General features: G+C 40.2%; 2 protein-coding genes across 2 annotated transcripts; both read right to left on the bottom strand.

Moving 5' to 3' along the window:
- Positions 1–12,308: 12,308 nt before the first annotated feature.
- LOC122026768 lies at positions 12,309–20,966 on the bottom strand. Its single transcript, XM_042585489.1, has 10 exons — positions 20,818–20,966; positions 19,927–20,161; positions 19,463–19,561; positions 19,114–19,283; positions 15,464–15,594; positions 15,198–15,375; positions 14,493–15,090; positions 13,206–13,249; positions 12,610–12,850; positions 12,309–12,548 (listed from the first exon to the last, which is right to left on the bottom strand). Exons 1-10 carry the CDS (start codon positions 20,964–20,966, stop codon positions 12,309–12,311), a joined length of 2,085 nt encoding a protein of 694 aa, XP_042441423.1.
- Positions 20,967–21,495: 529 nt separating this feature from the next.
- On the bottom strand, positions 21,496–24,075 carry LOC122027400 (E3 ubiquitin-protein ligase RMA1H1-like). The gene is made up of 2 exons (XM_042586350.1): positions 23,859–24,075; positions 21,496–22,261 (listed from the first exon to the last, which is right to left on the bottom strand). Exon 2 carries the CDS (start codon positions 22,240–22,242, stop codon positions 21,589–21,591), a length of 654 nt encoding a protein of 217 aa, XP_042442284.1. The 5' UTR covers positions 22,243–22,261; positions 23,859–24,075; the 3' UTR covers positions 21,496–21,588.
- Between the last annotated feature and the right edge of the window lie 386 nt (positions 24,076–24,461).

Genomic DNA, 24,461 nt, shown 5'->3' with positions numbered 1-24,461 from the left:
TAATTGGATTGTGTTGTAATTCATAATACGGCATGCGTGCCGTGTTGTATGTTTTATTTTTCCGCGACCTGCGCGTCGTGCCTTTCTCTTATATTCTTGTTGTAAATTAGATTTAGACTCGAATGTAACTCGAGTTTCAAATTGTAATGTACAAATTGGAGCGGTGGAGGGTCCACACGAGACGGAGTTCCGAGGCGGGCACGAGCAACACAAGGTGGTCAAAGGGAGGAGCTTGGAGAAGCTGTTGACCCTAGGTTGACCATTCGATCTTCTCATTGGCTTGAGAAGATCGTAGTAGGGCCATGACTAAATCACAAATATATATTAATTAGTTAATTGCTTATGTATATGATGCATGTTTAATAAGTAATTAATTAATTAGTGCCTTACGATTAGATTAGATCTAAGTCGTGCACATGATGCACCCTTGCGATTAGATTAGATCTAAGTCATGCACAAGATGCATCCTTCTCGATTAGATTAGATCTAGATCGAACCAACTCTAAATGCCTAACCGTGCCGTGATACCTATCACTACCTCGATCACATGTATTGTTGAATCTGCCAAAGCAGAGCAATACATATTATCTTGGTAGGGTACGGAGGGACAATCTTGGTCCCGCCTATCAACGCATGGGTGAATACAAACTCAATTAGATTGAGTATTCCTAGTTACTCGGTTGGATCGAGTCAACTATAGGCATTATTCCAACGGTTGGAAAAGATAGGTCAAAATCACATCTATATTAACTCTCGGGCGTATTAGCCAAAGCTAACTCGAGTTTTAATATAAATACGGATATTGATTCTATAAACAAGAGTTGCATAGAGATGTAATTGGTAATCGTTACCTACCGATCATACTAAGCCTTGGGCGTATTAGCCAAAGCTAACTCAAGGGTTAGTATGATGTGGATCTTATCCCACAAGAATTATAGAATTATGGGAGCATCATTTAATTAAAGGCCTAATTAAATGATTTTAAAAGAATATGATATTTATTTCTGCAATTTTTTGTAGATAACCATGACGTCGAATACGAACTCTTTCTCCCTGCTCTCCTTAAGAAGGACAAGCTCAACGAGCAAATTTCCTGGACTGCACAGGAACTTGAGAATAGTTCTCACTCGGGAACGTAAACTATACGCTCGAGCACCCATTCGAGGCTCCTCCGCCATCGCCACGCTGAAAGCAAACCGAGATGCTTACAAGAAGCATCAAGATGACGATTAGATGTGTCCTGTCTTATGCTCGCAACCATAAACTCGAGCTTGAAGCAACATGAGTTGATGAGTGCTTACGATATGGTTGCACATCTTCGTCAACTATATCAAGGACAAGCAAGGCCGGAAGAGGAACTCCAAAGAATACCGAAGATCTTAAGAAGAAGAGAAATAAGATTTCTACTTGTATACATATTATAGAAGTCAACCTCTATTTCTTCATCGTGGGTATTAGATACCGGATGTGCTTACATTTGTACTAATGTACAAGCGCCGAGAAATAGCAGGGCATTGACGAAGGGTGAGATAGACCTCACGAGTAGGCAATGGAGCACGAGTTGTTGCTATTGTTGGAACTTATCATCTATCTCTTCCCTCTGGACTTGTACTAGAATTAGATGATTGTTGTTATGTGCCTGCCTTAACTAAGAACATAATTTCAGTTTCTTGTTTGGACAAGAAAGGATTCTCGTTTATAATAAAGAACAAATGTTGTTTTGTCTATTTAAATGATATGTTCTATTGTAGTGCACCTCTAATAAACGGACTCTATATTCTAGACTTTAAGAGCCCTATCTATAACATAAATACCAAGAGGTTCAAGTCAAATGACATGAACCAAACCTACCTCTGGCACTGTCGCTTATGACAAGCGCTTATCCCAGCTTCATAAGGATGGTATGCTGGACTCATTTGATTTTGAATCATATGAGGTATGCGAGTCATGCCTACGAGGCAAGATGACCAAGACTCTCTTTAGTGGGCACAGCGAGAGAGCGACTGATTTGTTAGGACTCATACATAGTGATGTATGTGCTCTTTCAATGTCGCTGCTAGAGGCGGTTATAGGTACTTCATCACATTTACTGATGACTTCAGTAGATACGGTTATGTGTACTTAATGACACATAAGTCCGAATCCTTTGAAAAGTTCAAAGAATTCAAGAATGAAGTACAGAACCAGCTTGGCAAGAGTATTAAGATACTTCGATCCGATCGAGGTGGAGAATACCTTAGCCATGAGTTCCGTGACTATCTAGCTGAGTGTGGGATTCTATCCCAACTCACTCCTCCTGGAACACCACAGTGGAATGGTGTATCCGAACGGAGGAATCGTACCTTATTAGATATGGTACGATCTATGATGAGTCACACAGATCTTCCGACATATCTATGGGGATATGCTCTAGACACGGCAGCTTTCATACTCAACCGAGTTCCATCAAAGGCCGCGATAAAGACACCATATAGGATATGGACTGGGAGAGATGCCCAGGTGTCTTTCATGAGGATTTGGGGTTGTGAGGCTTACGTTAGACGTCAAATCTCAGACAAATTAGGACCCAAATCTGACAAGTGTTACTTTATTGGATATCCCAAGGAAACTAAGGGATATTACTTCTACATTTCCAGTCAGCACAAGGTAGTTGTGGCAAAGACTGGGGTCTTTCTAGAAAGGGACTTTGTTTCTAGAAAGACTAGTGGGAGTGCGTTCGATCTTGAAGAAGTTCAAGATGCGAACAATAGCACTGATGCCTCGATGGAAGTTGAAATGGAACCACAAAGTGTTGTGGATGATGTTCCACAAAGAGTTGAGGAACAACAACCAGTTCAAGTAGACATACCTCTTAGGGTACGTCGTCAGCCTGAGAGATATTCATTTCTCTTGTCTGACCATGATGACGTTGTGCTCATAGAGGATGAGTATACCACCTATCAGGAAGCTGTGATGAAACCAGATTCCGAGAAATGGCTAGAAGCCATGAGATCCGAGATGGAATCCATGTACACCAACCAAGTATGGACTTTGGTTGATCCACCTGAAGGGGTAAAACCCATAGGGTGTAAGTGGGTCTTTAAGAGAAAGACTGACATGGATGGACTTATTTATAAGGGTCGCTTGGTAGCTAAAGGTTTCAAGCAGATTCATGGTATTGACTATGATGAAACCTTTTCTCCAGTAGCGATGTTTAAGTCCATTCGGATCATGCTTGCTATTGCAGCCTACCATGACTATGAGATATGGCAGATGGATGTCAAAACCGCGTTTCTGAATGGAAACCTGCTCGAGGATGTGTACATGACACAACCTGAGGGTTTTGTAGATCCACAGCATACTAGCAGAGTATGCAAGCTGCATAGGTCCATTTATGGACTAAAGCAAGCTTCTCGGAGCTGGAATCTTCGATTCAATGATGCAATCAAACAGTTTGGTTTCATCAAGAACGAAGATGAGCCTTGTGTCTACAAGAAGGTTGTAGGAGATATAGTTGTCTTCCTCATATTGTATGTGGATGACATACTACTCATTGGGAAGGACATCCCTATGCTTCAGTCTGTCAAGACCTGGCTAGGGAGTTGCTTCTCAATGAATGACTTAGGTGAGGCATCCCGCATTCTAGGGATACAGATCTATAGGGATAGATCTAAGAGATTGCTTGGCCTAAGTCAGAGTACATACATTGACAAGGTACTCCTTGGTTTGCCATGCAGAACTCAGAAGGGATTTCCGATGTCACATGGCGTGAGTCTTCAAGACTCAAGGTCCCTCTTCTAGAGAGGAGAGAGACCGTATGGATCAGATCCCTTATGCCTCACCCATAGGATCGATCATGCACGCCATGCTATGTACTCGACCGATATCTCGTATGCTTTGAGCATGACGAGCAGATACCATCCAGGTGAAAGTCATGGATAGCGGTCAAGAATATTCTTAAGTACTTAAGAAGGACTAAAGAATATTTCTTGATATATGGAGGTAATGATGAGCTAGTTGTAAAGGGTTACGTGATGCTAGCTTCCAGACTAGGATGACTATAGATCGCAATCGGGTTCGTGTTTTGCTTAAATGGTGGTGCCGTGAGTGGAAGAGTTCAAGGACACAGTAGTCGATTCTACAACAGAGGCCAGTATATTACTGCATCAGAGGAGGCAGTTTGGATCCGCAAGTTCATCACTGAACTTGGGGTGGTTCCTAGCATCGCTAACCCAGTTGAGCTCTATTGTGACAACAATGGAGCTATAGCACAGGCGAAGGAACCTCGCTCACACCAGCGGACCAAGCACATACTACGGCGCTTCCATCTCATTCGAGAGATTATCGATAGAGGAGATGTGAAGATTTGCAGAGTACCTACAGAGGCTAACATCGCAGATCCCTTGACCAAGGCTTTGACACAGAGGAAGCATGATGGTCACACTAGGTCATTAGGCCTTAGAGCCTATACTGATTGGCACTAGTGCTAGTGGTAGATTGTTAGTTAGAGCCCTAGAGCCAATCATTTGATGATTGTATGGACTCATGTATATCATATTCTTGTATATATATTAAGGCATTTGGTTTTTGGTTATTATGCTTATTTGTATTAGTGCCAGATAAAATAAGTATAGTAATGTCCTTAAGTAGAAGGTTCTTACCTATATCAATCGATTGGTTGAATCGATAGTGAGATGATATAGGGAACACTACTCTAATTCATTCCTAGTCGAGTATTAACATTCAGGGACAATGTTAATACAATAAGACTAGCATGTAAGTCAGCTCGATGACTTGATCTCACAAGTCATGGATATAGAGATATCAAGCTGACACATGGGTATGCATTAGAGAATGTATACTGAATGACCCGCCATGAGAAAGTATCATGGATCGTTGTATGAGTGTCATATACTTTCTCATGTGGCTATTAGTATGACTATTAGTCCTTAGACCTGAAGTCACCATGGATCCCTACATAAGGAGTTATGTACTTTGGTTTCGTCAAACGTCACCCGTAACTGGGTGGACTATAAAGGCGATTACTGGGTATGTAACGAATTATGCAGAGGGATGTGAGTGATGTAGATGGGATCTATCCCTCCCATATGACGGGAGTGACATCGATATTCTTGATAGAGTAAGACCACGAAGTGTATGACCATACCCAAATGAGTCAATATGAGATATTGAGCTCATTTGATTGAGTGAGTCTACTTGGAGTTCAAGATTTAGATTGGTCAGAGGATGACACGGTCTATGCCTCACATTGATCAATCTAGATGTCTAGGATAGAAGGACACTTGTCATATATTGTGAGAAGTCACAATTAGTAGTCACAAGGTGATGTTGGATCTCGACATTTCTTGTAACTTGGGTAGCAATGATGTATTGCTAGATGCCGCTCATTGCTTATGTTTCTAAAGGAGTTTAGAAACATTGCCAACGTTACAAGAACCTATTGGGTCACACACAAAGAACAAGTGAATGGAGATTAGGTTCATATGATGAACCAATTGGATTAGGTTCATATGATGCACCAAAGATAGGATTCAAATTAGACTTATTGAGTTAGACTCAATTAGATTCAATTGTTGAATGAGTCTAATTTAAATTTGATTCATTGAGTCAATTTATATTAATGAATTGAGATTCATTAAATTGAAATTGACTTGAATCAAAGGTTGGATTTAACTCAACAAGGAAGACAATTGGTCAAGTTTGACTTGACCAAGTAGAAGTTGAAACATCAAGTTTGACTTGATGTGTTGCCACATCATAAGGATGACTCATCCTTGCCACATCACATGCCACCTCATGGAGGTTACAACACTTCCCATTCCATTTAATGTGGCCGGCCACATTAAATGAGGGAGTTATGTGTGTGGCCGGCCACACTAAAGGATGAGTTGTTTTTCATTTAGTGGGTATTGATGTGTGGTAATTGGATCATCTTCTTCCTAGTTTTCTTCCTCCTTCTTGCTGCTGTTGCCGTGACTTCCATGGTGAGGAGAAGGTGGTTGAGTGAATCCAAGAGCAAAGGAAGAGTGAAGGTCACAAAGGAAGGATACTACTAGTGAGTGTATAAGATTTCTTTTTGTACCTTCTTCTTTTCTTTCTTTCCAATCCCATTCGAGAGCTCTAGAAAGTGCTAGCACACTTGGGGCTCTCTTCTCCATCATTTGAGTGTGAGAGACACTCCTTGTTCGTGTGGATATCATTAGAGGAGTGTCTACGTTGACACTCTCGAGATCCGGCGTACCGTTGGACGAGCGGGATTTGCGAGGGCACACATCGAAGGTAAAATGTTTTCTTTGTAGATCTACTGTAGATCAAAGTATTAAAACTCGTACTCGTGTTTTTCCGGAAATGTTTTCCTTGCACGGATCTACGGCTTTGGGTGATTCGGGGTTTCCGCGACGCGAAAAGCGGTTTTCGCGGCCCGAAAAACCCAACAAGAAAGACGGTGAAAAAGTATAGCAACAAAAAGAGTGTGATACAAATAACGCATACCTCTGTGCGTCGCTGTATGGACCTCCTTTTATATAGTGCCCTTGTAGCGGACATGCACGCTTCTCAATACGTGTATACATTTTTCCAACTGTCCTATGAAAGGATAAGTCAAAAAAGTGTCCTTGACACTTTTCATTAACAGGGCATGCAAATCTCTGACATGACAATGGAAGCTTCTGTCATGCGATTTGCCGGTGGACCATACCCTATTGTCAGCGGCACTAACTCCAAGAATGATATGATGAGCTAAGCAAAGGGTCCCACTATTTGGCCGAGTGGGGGAGCCGCTCGGCCAGGATTCCCTGCCCGATCACTCAAGGTTGCTCTTCTCCATGGTCTCAGCTTAGCAGGTCGTTCCTCTCCCAACCGGATAGGCAGTCCGGTTGGACTATCCTTCATTTGGTCGTCACAGTTGCACACATCTGTTCTCCTCCCTTTATTCGTCCGGTTGATGGGGTGTTGTCTCTCGCCCGGCCGGATGAGCGAGTTGGTCGGACGAGTCTACGGGTGGTACCTTGATCCTGGGCCCTCCTATTACTGAGTGGGTACTAATTTCATATCCAATCGCCCCATTGCCATCCGCTCGACCAACTTTGGTGACCGGGTGATTCCTTTGACTGCATTGACTTTGACCTCCACATTGTCAGCTTTTTCCACCTTTAACTCGTCCTCGGTGTGCTTCTTTTACCACCGCATCACAAGTCTTCTCCTCAAGTATGGTCAAAGGAGGTCGTAAGTCTGACTGACTGGATGAGCAGTATCTTCACCGACTTATCCACCTAATCGGACATTCTCCATTTTAGAGCCATTGCTCAGTTGGCATCTTAATTAATCAAGAGTTTATAGTCGTCGCTTGATTTTAAGTTTCGCCGATCAAGGGTTTATAATCACGGATCAACTTTGCTCGGATTTAGAGCCGCCGCTTAGCTGTGGTGAATACTAAAGTTGCTTTATGCCATGAGTTTAGAGCCACCGCTTAGCTATAAGACAGAATGACTATTCTCTAGTGAGTCACTCTATGACAATGTCTCTAGTCGGCCTCTTCTCAATCAGAGATTGCTGTTGATCGGGATGCTTGTCGACGACACTTAGCGATGTTTCTTATTTCCCGCCGCTTCCTTTGGCGAGTGAGTATCTTATAATGGCCGCTGACGTCATCCCTGTAGGGGATCGGTGGCCGGCTTGAAGGGGGTTGGATAGACGGCACCCCCAAATTAATTGCTTCCTACACTATGTTAGCTTGCACAGCGGAATAATACAAATAAAACAAAAAAGCTAAAGACTAAAGGAAAGAACAAGAAAGCAAACCGCTAACACGTTCATTTACGTGGTTCGGAGATAACTTTCTCCTACTCCACGGCGTGTCCGTAAGATGGACGATCCCTCAATTCGTCGGTGGATTAGTCCCCGACAAACTCCGGCTAGCTCAACCTCCTTGTGGGTGGAGAAACATCACCACAACTCCAACCAAGACCTCTTGGCACACAAAGATCTCTTGAGCACAACAGACTACTAATTAGACTTTAACCAAGTCCAATTTCGTCAGCTATAACCAAGCTCCCAAGCTTTGGTTATATAGGCCGCGGGTTGAAAACCCCGCCTACTAGTCGACTGCCAAAACATGCAGTCGATTGCCCTCTGTGGAAATTCGACTGTTACATCCCAACGGCTCGATACCAATCGACTGCTAAAACTAGCAGTCAACTGCCCACACTGACCGAACGAACAGAACCATTCTATTCGCTCCCAATCGACTGCACCAGTCGACTGCTAAAACATGCATTCGACTGCTACAGTAACGCTACAGTACTGCTACAGTAAGGCTACTGTAAACCCCTAAACCTATGATTTTACTCCGAGTATAATCTCTCGTGCACTCATACCCTCACCCTTATGACTCACTTGACGCTTCTTTGAGCTTTGACCTCTTGCCTTCAAGCCTACTTCCTTTGGCTCCCGTCCCTTGGATGCATTCAAGCTCGCGGCTCGTCCCCAATGTCATCCTTGGCGTATGCCTCGAAGTCGCTTCCCTCGGCCCTTGTCCTCGCTGCCTTGTCCACGATCCATCGGATGCTCCATCCTTCACCGGACCCGAAGTCATCAACCTGAGTCACATGTGTATCCTACAAACCTACACAACTCAAATACACATATCAAATACAAGGGTGAACATAACTTAAACCATTTGCCCAAACATCAAAACACATGGTCGCACAGACCATTGGGATTGCTCCAACAATCCCAATTTCTTGAAAACTATGTAAATCTCCGGCTATTAATGTCGAGCATGGCACCCATGCCCTTTAATTAAGCCTCATTAATGCTCCCCATAACAGAGCACCGTGTGCCCCATTTTCTATCGCCGCACGTTTGATGTGACAGACAAATATTTGAGATTGATGTGACGGACACCTTTTCAAATTCAATGACCAAATTGAGGCTTCGTTTTCCACAGCCCTCGATCGGACGACTCATAGCGGTCGCCCTTAGGTTTTTTAAAGTCTTATTCATCATCGTTCTTCTACAGTTCTACTTCACCGCATCTTCTCCCTTGCGCGTGCTCTCTGTCAATTTTCCTCTCCCCCCATTCATCGCTGGCGATATTTCTCAGTAAGCTTTTCTCTTCCTTCGTTTGCCCGATCTTTGATTTTCATCGACTTTTCTATGGTTTGTTCCTCTCCTCCTCCTCCTCCTCCTTCGTCCGTTGCCAGACTGTGGAACACTTCCACGACATCTGACTTCAATGACGATGAAATCATGCAAATGCAGATGACTTATGATATCCTTGATGACTACCAAATAGCTATCCCCATTGAGTATGCCCCCACACGCCGCCGGGCGACTTTCTTACCTTTTTCAAAGACTAGTTTTTAGCCGGTCTACGCTTCATGATCCACCCATTCTTTTTTGAAGTTTGTAGATATTTTCACATTCCTCTGCTCCAATTAGTACTAAACTCCTTTAGGCTTTTGTACGGTGTGATAATCTTATTCCGCCTGTATGGCATCTCGCTCGTCCCACGCATCTTTTATTGCTTCTACTACCCTAAGCTCTCTGAGGCGGGTAGTTTTCTTATACAAACCCGAGTGGGCTCTATATTTTTTGATAAAATATCTTTTTCCAACAGGCATTGGAAGGAGTATTACTTTTATGTTCGACTTTCCGAGCAGTCATCATTTCTGACCGACTGGCAAATGGAGCTGATGAAGCCTCTCGCTCTGCACAAGTATCGTTGGGAGCTGACCTACCTCGAGGCGGCCGCTCAGCTCGTCGGCTAGAAATATCACATAGATAAGCTATTGCATGAAGGCGTTTTGTATGTTTTTGGGTTGAGTCTCGTCCGCTCTCGGCTGCCCGACTAATTAGGTAAACTTTTTCTTCCTATATCACCTTAGAATCTAACTAATTTTACTTTCATTTTTGCAGCCGAAGTCATGTTGAAGTCTCTGCTGAGTGGCAAGAGCAAACTCTCAGATGCCGAGATCAATGCTCGCAATGCGGCCGAGCTGGAGAGTCGCGAACTTATGTTGGTCGAAAGTTTAGCTAATCAAACCGACGAGGCAAGCCAAATGACAAGGAGCAGCACCACCGCTACCACTAGGGAGCTTCCTCCCATGCGACCCTCCATGGTCCTGGTGGTCGTACAGTCTGAGTCCTTGTCGACCGAGTCTGCGGGCTTTGACGAGCCATTGCTTCAGTTCCAGTAGAGAAAGAGACTCCGCTAGGAGGGGGTCTCCCGCTTTGGAGCTCAACACTTGCACCCATGGAAGAACCTGCTTCCCGAGCCCTGTCCGAACGGGGTGAGAGCTAGTCTTCTGTCGTCCCCGAGAGGACGACTGTTTTTCCAACGCCCTCTTCATCCGATCGAACTCCATCATTGCTCGAATTGCTGACTAGTGCACTTCTAGCGCAGTCAGTTTCCTTCTTTCCCCTACTGGTCGATCTAGGGGCATCAGTCTCCACAATCCGACCCTCGAAGTCCAAATCAAAGGGTCAGGTGACCTCAGAGCCCTCCGATCTGATCAGCTGTAGACATTTAACATCTCTGATCCGCCTACCTACTGAAGGTTGGCGTGCTCCCGGTGATGACACGCCCCGATCGTCAATAGTGTCTAATATTGTGGTAGTAGGTCATCCAGGATCCCCTGAGAGAATTGCTTGTTGATCTGTTCGGGGGAATCATCAATGCTTGGTGTCTTTCCCTTCCGTTCGTCCCGAATAGGCGCGTCATCTGAGGAGGATCCTTGCTATCTATCCACTCGACCTTGTTCCTCTGAAGGGGTGTGGAACAACGCTCGGTGAAAGGGGATCAGCGCATTTGGTGCATCCCCATATGTGTCGATTGACTTCTTGTTTGCCCTCCAGCAGATATATTTTTCGCTCGGTCTCTATGGTCGACCTGCTGTCCCGTTGTTGACATCGTGGGTTCATTTGCTTGGTGCTCGACCATCGCCTGTTGTTGCTACTCCACCATCTTGGTCGCTCGTGCTTGTATCAGCATGTCCAATTCTTCCTTCGTCAATGTCATGGTCGTAAGTCGTCCAACGTCCTTTATCTTCACGTCTCGGATACAGGTTAAGTTCCTACAGATTGCGCCAATATGATCCTATCTGAAAGTGGTAAAGACAACTGGTTGGGGATGTGGCTCCGCGATTGATCGAATGAAGACTCCGCTCCGCTCTATAAAACCAAGAACGTCAGTGTCGGGCCAGAGAAGGGGTCCTCGATATTGGCCCTCCGACACTCAAATCAGTCACCAGAATAATAGAAAGAAGACAAAGAACTGTAGCATCACCAAGAGCGTGAATACAAATAACGCATACCTCTGTCGGTATATAAACCTCCTTTATATGGTACCTCTTTAGTGGACATGCACGCTTCTCAGTGCATGTGCATGTTTTCCCAACTATCCTATGAAAGGACAAGCCAGAAAAGTGTTCTTAACATTTTTCTTAATATGGAGTACAAATCTCTGACATGACAATAGAAGCTTCCGCTGTGCGATTTACCGGCGGACCATGCCCTATTGTCAATAACACTAACTCCCAGAAGGATATGATGAGCTAAACAAAGTGTCCCACTGTTTAACCGAGCGGGGGAGCCGGTCGGCCAAGATTCCCCGCCCGGTCGCACAAGGCTATTCTTCTCCATGGTCACTCGGCTCAGTAGGTCATTCCTTGCTTGGCCGGACAGGCGGTCTGGTTGGACTATCCTTCATTTGCTCGTCATAGTTGTGCACATCTGTTCTCCTCCATTTATTTGTCCGACTGATGGGGTGTTGTCTCTCGCCCGACCGAATGAACGAGCTGGTCGGGCGAGCCTCCAGGTGGTACCTTGATCCTGGGCCGTCCTATTACTAAGTGGGTACTAATTTCATACCTAATCGGCCCATTGTCATCCGCTCGGCCAACTTTGATGACTGGATGAATCGTTTGACCGCATTGAATTTGACCTTTACATTGTCAACTTTTTTCACCTTTGACTCGTCCTCGGTGTGCTCCTTTTACCACCGCATTAGGTACCATGTGAATATTGTTGAGCAGGTTTAATGCTACTGAACTCGAACCCAAGAAAGAAAGCAAAAAATGATGTGTGAATGTAACTTATATTAGTTTCTCTACTTGCATGAGCTTCATCAACAAACAAGGAGTTTACAGTGATTTGGAGAAGAAAATGACTAATTCTCATGGATCCTTTAACAAAAATGTCAAAAAAGAAAAGAAAAAAAGAATTGAAACAACGATAAAGACTCCAAACAAAAGGAAACTCTGTGCGGAACCATTTACATGGGAGAAATTTTGTGATGACTTTTGATATCATCTTGAGTTGTTGTATTCAGGATTGGCAATCTGAATTGGAGCAGCAGGAATGCGACTCCACCATTCCTTGACCCTCCTTTCCAACTTCTCACTGCTCGGTTTCCTCAGCGGCATCCTTCTTGTGTAAACCTCAAGAAGCACTAGAGCTAGAAGGTATCGGAAAGGCGCCATGGAGAAAGCTACTGCCACAATGACCAAGGAAGCAGCAACATGGGGGGTCGTCTTGAAATCCAAATCCTAAATTAGAATACAATCGAAGAACTTGACTTGTGTAAATTTAAGACACTAAGAAGCAGACCTGAGGAAATGCTAAAAGGAGAGCTCTTAGCTTAAGAAGAGCGATAGTTCCTGTTTGGACGTTTGTTTGAAGCTGAGATACTCCATCTTGTAACATTGATAATAACTCGACTGCACTCCTACTTGGTGGAGGTGAAACTCTGAACACTTCGGCGGGTTTTCCGATATTATGATGTTTATGCCAGAACATGCAAAGAGCAAGAGAAAAGAAAATGCATGGCATGGTGTACCAGATCCAACCCCTGGGATCATAAAGCCAGACTCACTAATTAACATAATAAAGATGGAAGATAATTAAGTGTAGGCTTGCAATTATCACTATTAAGTCATATTTAAATCTGAGATTCACTGAAAAGCTAAGGTTGAGCCACAATTCAGATATTTGAAATATATGGAATGTGAAAATACTTCATAAATAATGACCCGCATTTAGTAGTTCAAGTTCTTCGCAGAAGAAAATACTTCATAAATTTCAAACTCTCTTGCAATTTACAGATACCACAAATTCTAGTATCTAGTAAAGCAATTGAGCCTGGAGATATTAGCATGTACTGTCTAATAACAACAGATAGGAAACAATATTAGTATGTGTATTACCAAAAATCATCAAAGATTTCATATTCAGCATAAATGTAAACTACCTGTAAAGAAGAAATAAGAGAGAAAATAGAAACACTCTTGATTTAAAGGGATCCTCCCATGAAGCTAAAAACTGGAGAAGTTTGCCCATCTCCGATAAAGGAAAAAGTAAATCCTGCAACACAAAGATCAAATTATCTTTTTAACTTATCCGCACACCCCATAAGAAGCCATATAAATTCTAAGTTCAGCAGAATTAAAAGATTCAAATTTTGACATTGGAAAGTATCTTACTGAAGTCCACCCAAGAAAATGTTTCAACTGTTACCCAACCAAAATAAAGTTAATATAAAATTCTCCATCGAGCAACATGAAGAGCAAACAATTTTTTCACCAAAAAAAGAACTGTCTAATTGGACCATTAAAAAGAAGGATACTTAGCACTAGCCTCGGTCCTTTTAGTTACTAAATGGTATCGATCCATATATAAAGCACCAAAAGAAATCCAAAAAGTTGTTTGGAATAAACATAACGATGTCTTGCTAGCAAGTTGAAGTTCTCATAAGAAGACAGGTAGCTTATTTAAGGCAATAGTTAATTGAAAATTCATTAACTATGACAATAGCAAGATACATTAGGTGTTCAATTTTACAGTAAATCAATGAAACCTCAACTTGACAATCCAGTAGTGCTAGTAAAGTTAACAAGCATGATTTCTTTCTCTGATATGTCAACCCAAGTGTCAGGATGGTAATTCAAAATAATCCATCAGTTAACTTTTCACCATCTGGAACATCTTAAAAGCTTATTTGGTAGTCTTATTTAAAAATGAGGAAGAGAGGAAAACCACGCATCTTCTTGGGGTTTTGCAAGGAATAGCGGCATTATGTTTTCTTACATCCTCTAGGTTTTCAAATTTATTGAGTTGGATTATTTGGATGTTTGTTTCTTTTCAACTATTTTTGTTGGAAAAGTTGTGTCCTTTCTTGTACTACTCTGTATTGTTTTGTATAGTGTATACTTTTAGAATTCTCCTCCACTAGGTGTAACCACATATTGTGATGAAGTAGATAAATCTTGCATTGTGATTTCTTGGTTATTTTCTCTTAATCTACATAAGGTCTTGGATTTTCTTTTGATGAACGACCGTTGAAAAGAGTTCTACCAGCTTATTTTCTCAACACTATGATACTTTTTCTGCAATCTCCTTGTAAAAACAGCACACTCACTACTCTAATTCAATTGACCTTAATTTAACATGCTTATAAGAAGCTGAATATGCATATTTGAAGTGCATAAGCATACCTTAATCACAGCTAAGTTTGTATTTATGTCCTCTACTTTGACCTGATAAAATGTTGCGCGTGCTGCCTCAACGCTGTTGGAATAGCAAAATGATTCTCTGACAGCAGTTTGTAGTGGACATGTCTTACCAACATGAACATTACCAACCAAAATATCATTCGCTGGATTATCTTCCTTCCTCAGTAGCGAAAAGCCCATTCTTGTAAGTGCATATAGTGAATCTGGTAGTGGACCAACTAAGGGCATCTCCTCTGATATAGCCAGAAGGCCAGCATGATTCTGAAATTCCATCTGCATCAGCTCCAAGTGGCTATATAAAGCTTCCAAGATTTTGTCTCCTTTTGGAAGTTTTTCAGCTAAGTTAAAAGCAAGTATACTCTTAAAATGTGAGAGTGTGCTATGAAAAGGATTTTTCACAGCACGATATCTGAAAATGCCTAAAATTGCCTTAGAAAGAGCTTCTTCCTTTTGAAACCTTTTCAATTTGTACTTCCTTATAAATTTATGTGCATTAAGAACTTCCTGAATGATTGAAAACCAGTAATCCCTGTGTGAATGACCACTGAATTGGGAAAATTCTAAGAAAATGGGCTCTGCACTGCAAAAAAGGAATTAGATAAACCTCTAGCAGTTATGAAGGCAACTATGTTTTTTGATAGTAAAAGAAGAGGAAGCCAAAACTAGTTTTGGGGGTTGTTTGCTTACACAGAATCTGACTTGTACATGACGGCCTTATCAAAAAGACGAGCGCCCCATGGCCCAGTTAACTCACGCTTAACGACCTGCCTCAAGTCCTTGGACAAGTCATATTTGACTGCTTTGTCATATGAAGCAATCCCTGATGCTTCAAAATATAGAGCATGGCTAGTGAGTGTCAGCCTTCCTGCCATTAAAAACATCCTTCTAAAGCTTTTATGTTGATCAACAATATACCTTTACAAAAAAGTAATACCAGGAGAAAGGTGCTTAACCAGGTTTTGTTGATGTCCCATTATGTTGCATAACAGATTTAGTGTCAGAGTCTAATATAATTTCCCCATCAGTTAGGTTAAACTTGTAATTGTTAGATTTTCCTGATACATTCTTCATTGATTGAAGCAATCTGCAACATACAGATGAACAAATGAACATAATCAAGCCTCAAACTGTGCCGTCATATCCTTGTCAAAGATTTGCATATGTTCTAAACCAATGCTGTAGTATTACTTGACTAAAAGGAGTCAAAGACCAAATTTTCTTAACATTATAGTTCTCAAAGTAATGCAAAAGAGCAACCTTATTGTGTAGGGAAAAATAAACTTTCTTCAAATTGTAACTAAAATTGTACTCCATGATGAAAATTAAAACTATAAAAGGTGTATTTCTAGCATTTTCATATAATAGAAAAAAATCAAAAAGTTTATATGAAAAGTTGTTATATACATATATTAAAATGAAATATCCTGGCAAGGTTAGTCTATTTTTCTACCTCTAATACCTCATAAAAAAATTAAGGTTGTGAACTTGTGATATTTCACTCTCTCCGTAGCTACAGATTGCTCATAAATACCCTTTTGAAAAAATATACCTTACTTTAGATAGGTTCAGAATCATACACTACCAATACCAAGTCACCTGCATGAATGTTTCATAATTGAGTTTAAAAAATCACTCAAATCTTCCTGTTATTCTCCTCACACTGCCATCTATAAGTGTTTCATCCCTCATACCAATAATCTAAAAATATAAAACATATGAATATATTTTACTTGAGTTAATTCATTAGTCTTGAAGGTGTAATAGGTAGAGCCTCATGCCCATTGACTACTCCAATATTATGGTGAAGTGCAATAAGTCGTTTGGTGAGGACCTAGTGCCATGAATGACTATCAACTTGCCCAGTATGAGTTCTTTCGGTGTTCGAATGTGACATTGGGATATGAAGGGAAAGTCTTGTGAAGATTTCACTTTGAATCGAATCTACTTAGTAGGGGTACCTATCTTTTGCATATTTATGAATTGCTTAAACAGTTAATCTGTCCATGTGACAGCCTAATTAACTAGTGAAACATAGCAAAGAGACAGAGATGCCTGACTCAATTGAGTTACAAACAAAAGGGATAACTTTTGACATCCGAGTGGAGACTCACAAAATATTTTCTTCGTGCGTCGGTAAAAAAAACATATTTTTGGGGAGAGAGAGACTATTTTGCCAATCGAGTCACAGGTATCTGACATATTTATACTTAACGATTTTACACAAAGTGGTGACGAAAGGTATAACTTGTACAAATTTTTCCATTTTTCAATTCGATCCGAGCCATTCGTTCGTAGAGCTATTTACTCGATCGCAGACATTTCTACAACACCTCTAACAGAGGAACAAATAGTTAATTTTGAAAGAACCTAGCATCAAATAAACACTCAACACCTATGAAGCTAGAGCAACAACAAACAAGACCATTGTTTAAAAAAGTCAAATTCCAAGACAAGTCAATCTCGGCATCTTCTCCGGGGTCGATGAAGCATGGTGAAAATCCGAGAAGCGGACAAGAATTACATTGGAGTCTAACAACAATGGATATTTTTCAATCTGGCCTCAAAACTTGAGGTTGACAAGGAGTCAGAGTTCTATATGCCATTTTGGTGAAAGGATATATGCCAACAACATTGCATAAGGCCAAAAAGGATTGGCAGAGGCCAATTCTAGCTCAAAGGATGTTGAGACAATTGGGAAGGAGGATCTGGTGTTAGAGGACAACAAAGAAACTGATTCAATGGGCAGTCCAACTCCACTGCCACACTAGCCAGGACACTCTTTCATTAGAAGATTAAGTTGACTCAATCTGGAAATTCTAAGAATCCAAAGTAGACCAAATGTGATAAGAGTGTGAGACAACCATACAAAAGGGCCATGATGACAAAAGACACGGTGTTGAGACAAGTTGCAAGGAGCAAAAGGATCAAAGAATACTATGATATAGTACACAATTCTAGAGGTCTTGATGACTCTTCTAAAACAAATAGGCTCAATAAGGCAGGTGGGTCAAAAATCAGAATCTTCTCATGAAAATGAACATCCTATATATAAAAATTATCAAAAAGTCTCTTTTTTTTTTTCTTAAATTACCCTTTTTAGTCAATTAGTCAAATATTATTATATCAATTTTAACCAAAATTACTATAACATTATTGAATAGTTTTAATCAAGTTGAAGCAGTTTTAATTAAAATTGGTTGGATCAAATTAACTCAGTTTTAATCAAAGTTGCAACAATTTTGATCAATTGGAGCAGTCTTGACTAAAATTACTTGAAGCAGTTTTGAACAAGACTACTTCACGTTGAAATAGTTTAAAACTATGATACTTTGTAGTAGTTTTGATCAAAAGTCTTAAACAGTGTCTAAGCAACTTTTACCATATTGGAGGGAGCTGTTTTGACCAGCACTGAAACAGTTTTGAACAACTTTGAAGAAGTTTATCATTAAAGCAATAACTCTAAAGCAGACCTATTTGATAGCATGAATAGAATGTATCAAACCAACTGATTTGGGAGGATTGCGAGCCACAGATCTCAGAATACTCAACCTAACTTTGCTCTGCTCTTGTTGGTGGTTTCTATTTAACCCAGATTCAACTGCTTTGGACTTAGCATGACCAAAGATTTTATGAGAATACTACAATTGCAGAATGGGCTGCAAGACTTAGTTCATTGGAGGTGGAATTCAGAAAATGGATTCAGTATCAGTTCCGCTTAAAAATTTCTGATGCACGACTGGGTAAAACAAAAATTTTCAACTGCCATAGGGAAATATTTCATCCTAAAGAAAGTTAAAATCTTCAGATGGCATGTTGGAAAGGATAAAATTCATACAAAAGTAAACCTTCAAAAGAAGGGCTGTACTTGGCTGACAATTTATGCATTTCTTTGTAAAACATATGAAGAAACAACTAACCACTTTTTGCAATATATATTTTTTATAAAATGGGGTGGTTCTATATTGCAGAAGAGGCTAACCTCAAAATGAATGATCTGATTACCCAATACTTTGAATAGGACGGAACCAAACAACAAATCAAAATATATTCACACCATGATTCAAGCATGGATTTCGACTAGTTTGTGAAGGAACAACATAATCTTCAGAGATCAATCATGGAAAATTTTGAGAACTCATGGATGGCTGAATCATTTGCTCAACTTTGAATAGCAGACTTAAAGGTCGAAGGAAAGGAGCAGCGGAAATCCTAATTCAAAGAGTAAGAAGGATAATGGACAACATGGAAAAACATATGGATGGAGATTGAAGAGCCAGCAAAGCATTGCCAGTCCAAATCAAGCAACCTCAAGTAGACTCTACTTTCTGTTAATGTCTTTAGTTAAATCATAATTACTTTTGGGTAAAATTGTTAGTTACTAGAGTTATCTAGCTACTCCAACTATCGGGTAGTTCTCCTTTCAAGAAATAGAAGAGCATTTTGTCTTTGCACTAATAAGGTCCTCTGTACTTTTGCAATTATAAGCTATAATATATGATATGGTATCTCCTGCCTCGATATTGTTTAAAAAATTTGCTGAACCAAGACCAAGACTACCATTAGCATAAGTCAACAACAACAACAACGAAAAAGGATTGCATACTTGTATAAGCTTTTGAGGTACTTGTCATATATAAGATAATGGAGTCGACCGCCTGAACAGCTAGTAAGTGCATCAAAGAGATTGTGAACAGTGATTGGATCAGCTACAGCAGCACAAGCAGGAGCTATCCGGGCAAAAGCCTCCAGTCCAACAGTCTTCTTTCCATCAATCTAACACAAGGAAAGATTGATTTCATGTCCATGAAACAAGTATAATTTAGAATATGAAACAAATATAACTTAGAATACATGAAACAGATATTTTGTCAAAAGTAGTCTGATAGACTTACTAAATGATACAAATTAAGTGAAGAAATAGATGGTACAAGTAACAAACAACAATGACAAACCTGACTGGCCGTTCTCGTTGCACTTTCATAAAACAATGACCCCTCATCATCATCATCATCATCATCCTCAGATTCTGGATTACTTGAGCAAACTTTTTCCTGATAGAACGAAATCAAAATTTTCAGTAATGCAAAAGAATTATAGATCTCAATCACCATGATTTTATGTCACAACTAACAGGGCACAAATAAAGGTAAACTTGTGGACAATTCCATATAAAAGGTAAATGGGTGAAAGTAACCTGACAAAGATAGAGAGAAAAAAGAGGGTTGATTATTATGTCGATAGTAGGCATAAGAGTGAGCAAATAAAAGTCCATTTAATAGCTATAATAATGTACGTGCTGAATCAAACTAAAAGTAACTGCACATGAAAAGTTTTTCATTACTATATACAGTAGCATAAACCCACGTGAGATAAATATTGCAAGTACCATATCAAAAAAAGTCGTTCAGTGTCTCACTTTTAGTAAAGATTCAGTATCTGTATCAGGTGCTTCCCAGGCAAGCATCATATCAAATGTTAAAAGTGAAAACTCCTTATCATTCAGATGATCCAAGCGCTTAGCTTCGATACGAAGAGCTTTATAAGAACAATATTCCACAAGGTTCCTAGCATAATCCTTTGGTTGCCTCCAATGCTCGGGTACTTCAGCCTCAAAAGATTGGTGCAACTGATCGATTGACAACATAAGAATCCTGAAAGACATTTGTCAATTATGCTTTTTCGTCCAAATTATATTACATAAGAGATCTAATCAGAACTTCAACAAAGCAGCTCAACCAAAATATAACACCATGATCAAGGAATAACAAATGTAGCAACTAGGAGAGTCACAAGATGTAATTTTTCCTTCTAACCAGAACTTTAAACAAAGCATCTCAACTGAAATACAAGAACACCATCATGATCAAGGAATAAAAAATATAACAATTAGGAGAGTCGCAAGATTTAATTTTGCCATCCTATTGAGTTACATGCATATTGTCGGGAAGAAATTCGAAGTACAGGGCCTACGAGCTTCATTAAAATATAAAATATAAAATGTACAGATAGTATAAAGGTTACAGTTTTGATGATAATCAATATCAACAACTCCTATAAGATTAATTATGGTCCTCTCCACAGAAAGAGACATAAGAGATAAAGTACATTGGCCTAGGGTTTACAGTCTGATCTCCGAAATAAGAAAAAGTAGATATGCGTGGGAAGCACAATTTACAAATCCGGTGATTGCCTTCTACAACATTTCGCATAAGAATCAACAGTTCCAACAATACGAACACTTCAGAAACCTCATTTGTATCGAAACAAAAGAACGGCAAAAGGTAGAAAGGGAAATGAACGGAATAACCTAGAGCATCGATGGACGATTGAATCGGCGACGGGGGAGAGATTGGGGACGGGGAAGAGAACGGCGGAATCTTCCTCGATCCCCATATAGGCGGTATTCGTCGCGGTCTTCTCGTCGTCTCCAAGGAAGAATCGCTCAAGGAAGCTCATGTCAGTTCGGTCGCCGTCGTCGTCTTCATCTCCTTGCGCCGAAGTGGTGGGAGAGGCAGGGAAGGTTTATTGAATCCTTCGTCGTCCGCGAAAGGCGGCTCCTTGTTATGCTCTCGCTTCACTACGAAGAAGGCATGAGCGAGCGAGCAACGGAGTCGGAAAACGAGCGCCAACTTCGCTCGCGGGCAGGGAAGAAGTGGCTTCGTTTTTAAAATTAATTAATTAATTAATTAATAGGCAAAAGGGTCCTTTTAACAAAAAGGTTGCCTCATTCAATATTTTTCTTTCAAATTTGCCCTCGTAATTTATCTAAATTATCATTACCCCTCACCCACCTCATTTAATTTTTCTTTTTTTGGCCAAAAATTCAAAAAGCGACCCTTTTTATTGTTCTCATCAAAAGGTATCTCTTTTTTTATTATTTTTTTTAATCAAAAGGTGTCTCATCTGCAGCATTTATTTATATCATAACTCTAAGTAATTACGAAATTATAATTATTACAAATATTATAGTAATTACAAAACCGTAATTGTGTGCAGGTCGAATCCGCATGGTAACTCATCAGCTAATTCGTGCTAATTTTTATCCACAATTGAATTACTTACAAGCTGTTTCAGAGATTTAGAACACCAGAAAACAAACCACTGCGCAGAAGACGAGGAAGACCCATATTTGATGCAGTGAGCTCTCCACCTGCAATTCTTGCCTTCTAAGCCTAGGATTGTTGCCACTCAATGTGAGAATATGCTGACGACTGTGCACCCAAGGCAGTATACAAAATGCCAAACCACCAACGCCGGTAGTCAGCAACGAAGAATCTTCATAGGCAATACTATCATTCAAGTGGTGGTGGTGGTGCTGCTGCTGAAACTGAGACTGTTGTGTCAAGTTGTTGACTGTGTTATCATGGTTGAAGTTAATGGCAGGACGGAGCGGAATGCCTTGAGCCACTTTGGGACTGCTGTCCCTGCCTCGACCAAACAGTGGCACGATGGTGTCCTGAGAGAGGAAGGCCTTGCACACTGGGCACTGCTGGTGAGCATTGCTCTCCACTTGCATCCACTTGTAGATGCAAGGCCAGCAATAGAGATGGCCACAGAGGGTGACCACTGGATCCACCACAAAATCGAGACAGATGTTGCAGTCAAAGTGACCGGTCATGGCCGTCGCCGGAGCAGTGCCATCTGATCTTTCGTGTGCCTGAGACTTCTCCATCGTTCTGCTGAAAGAGCAAGCAAGAGGGTTGCAGGGTTGGGGGATGTATTCAGCTTCCATTCCTTCACACTTTGAAATCCTGCAGAACACAAAACCAGTTTGAATAGAAGTTGGGATTAGTGATCAGACAAGAAGATAAGTGACATGCTTAAGGTGGAATATGGTGGACCACAGATGAGTCACGATTATCCATCCAAGTTCCATCCATGTAACTTGCATCAAAAAGAAGGAGAAGCAATGCAGATGGATGGCTAATGCAATGGCAAACAAAATTCTAGTGACCAGGTTTCATAAAAAAGATAATAGTGACAAAAGTATGTATGAAGCTTCCCAGAGCATCCATATTAGTTATTGACTCAATCAGTACTAATCAATGCCAAAATAAAGAACATTTTTTGCGTTCTATGATGGAATTGCACGGTTGCACCTACAAACAGCTGAAGTATCAGCATCCGAGTAATAAAAACGTAGATATAATAATTGAAGGGGATGGAAAGTTGCTTTCTCTTCATTTTTTTAAAGCATATGAACTCAAACAATTAATAAAAAAAAAACTGCATGCTTCTCACCAAAGTCTGATTGCAGTAAACAAATACCAAATAGGCAAATCTGTGCACAGTGACAGGAATAAGAATTTGAACTATTTTTCTAAAGATCACATATTTGGATGGAAGGCATTGGAAAAGAAGTTTTTAGACGCATAATAAAGGACACTAAAATAGAATTTGAACTGGTGAAAGAGAACTTGAGTAGGGAACTTCTTGTTACTCCATCTAGAAAAAAAAAAAGCACAATTTTAAACCATGAAATCTTTTAGTAGTAGCATTGGGATCCAAGGAATAAAACCAAAAAGCAATGTGTAAGCAGATCAAAGAATGAACCAACAAAGTTATTATTTAAATTTTCAACGGGTCAAATGGTTGAGGCAGTCAAATTGATTGACCTAGACAACAGGATTATTATTCTGGTCTATATTTTTATAAGAATAAAATATATATAATTAGGATAGCAATTAGGTAAGGAAGATAGTTGCTATGAGAATTCAAAACTAAAATCTACCATTTCCTCAGAGAATGTCCCAACCACTGCACCAGCACAATGATTCTAAATATTTTTGGTTTACAAATGTATTTTAAAATTACCCAATTCTTTGTCAGGATTTATATTGATTAAAAACTTGTTCTGTACCACTAGAAACACTAAGTAACAGAGGGTAATTATGAAAAAAAAAAAAAAAAAAAAAAGAGGAAACAAAGAGTTATTTTGTGTCAGAAAATAAATGCCAGAGTTTGCACCTTTGGTTAATTGTCAACCAAATCAAAAGGGGAAAGAAAATCTGATATGGGTATCATCGATATTTCAGGATACTTTCTTGCCGAACGGGAAGAGATTTAGCGCACGACTAATATGAATTCAGTTTCTTAACTAGTTCAACAAGCCCCGATCACTACCAGAAGCACCGAAAAAAAATGCCTTTCGCCCCTTCGAGATTATGATGCTAAGAAAGAAAGAAAGAAATAAACCAATTTGATCGAACAAAAAATCAATCTTTTTATAGTCAGTGTCAATGTGAAAAACGAACAAAGGGGGCGATCAAAGAAGGAGAGCGAAAACGCGATAAATAACATGAAGCAAAAGATTAGAGAAGAAGAAGCAAGGACGAGCAATCGGCATACCTATTTTGACACGCACAAAAGAACCAAGTGGCCAGATCTGGGCGTCCCGATAGACGAGACGTCGAATGCAGCGGTGGATCAAGACCACCAACTACGAGATGGAAGAAAAGTGGACGGAGGACCCGATGGGTGGCGACGACGTCGAGAGAAGGAAAGAGGCAGCGATGACTCCCTTCCGACTGCGATGGTTATAGCAATTAGCAACGCCAATACTTCGCACGTGCCTCGAACCGCGAGGGAAAACAGTTTTTTTATCTTTTTCCTTTTTTGCGAAATATATAGAATAGTTTCGAGGAAAAATATTTTAAAATTTTCTATAAAAGAAGATTCTGGATGCATAGTTAGGTATGAATATGATTTTTTTCTAAAATTAAATAATAAAAATTTGATATTAAACTAAAAATAAAATGGAAATTATAAGATGAAGATTAACTAATTTCTCTTTAAATATCATAGTTCATTTATTTTTTTATCCTTATTATCTTAGGAATTAGGAAGTTGTATATTTATTCATTTCTATTGGTTTTTTGGATAATTAATCTAATTAATTGGATAATTAAATTCATTTATATTTGTTGTTTCCCTTTCAGAAAGTCCAGAGCT

The sequence above is a fragment of the Zingiber officinale genome, chromosome 10A (genome assembly GCF_018446385.1).
Source record: "Zingiber officinale cultivar Zhangliang chromosome 10A, Zo_v1.1, whole genome shotgun sequence".
Taxonomy (NCBI): Eukaryota; Viridiplantae; Streptophyta; class Magnoliopsida; order Zingiberales; family Zingiberaceae; genus Zingiber; species Zingiber officinale.
The sequence above is the reverse complement of the archived record's forward strand: the minus strand, read 5'-3'. Positions and strand labels throughout refer to the sequence as shown.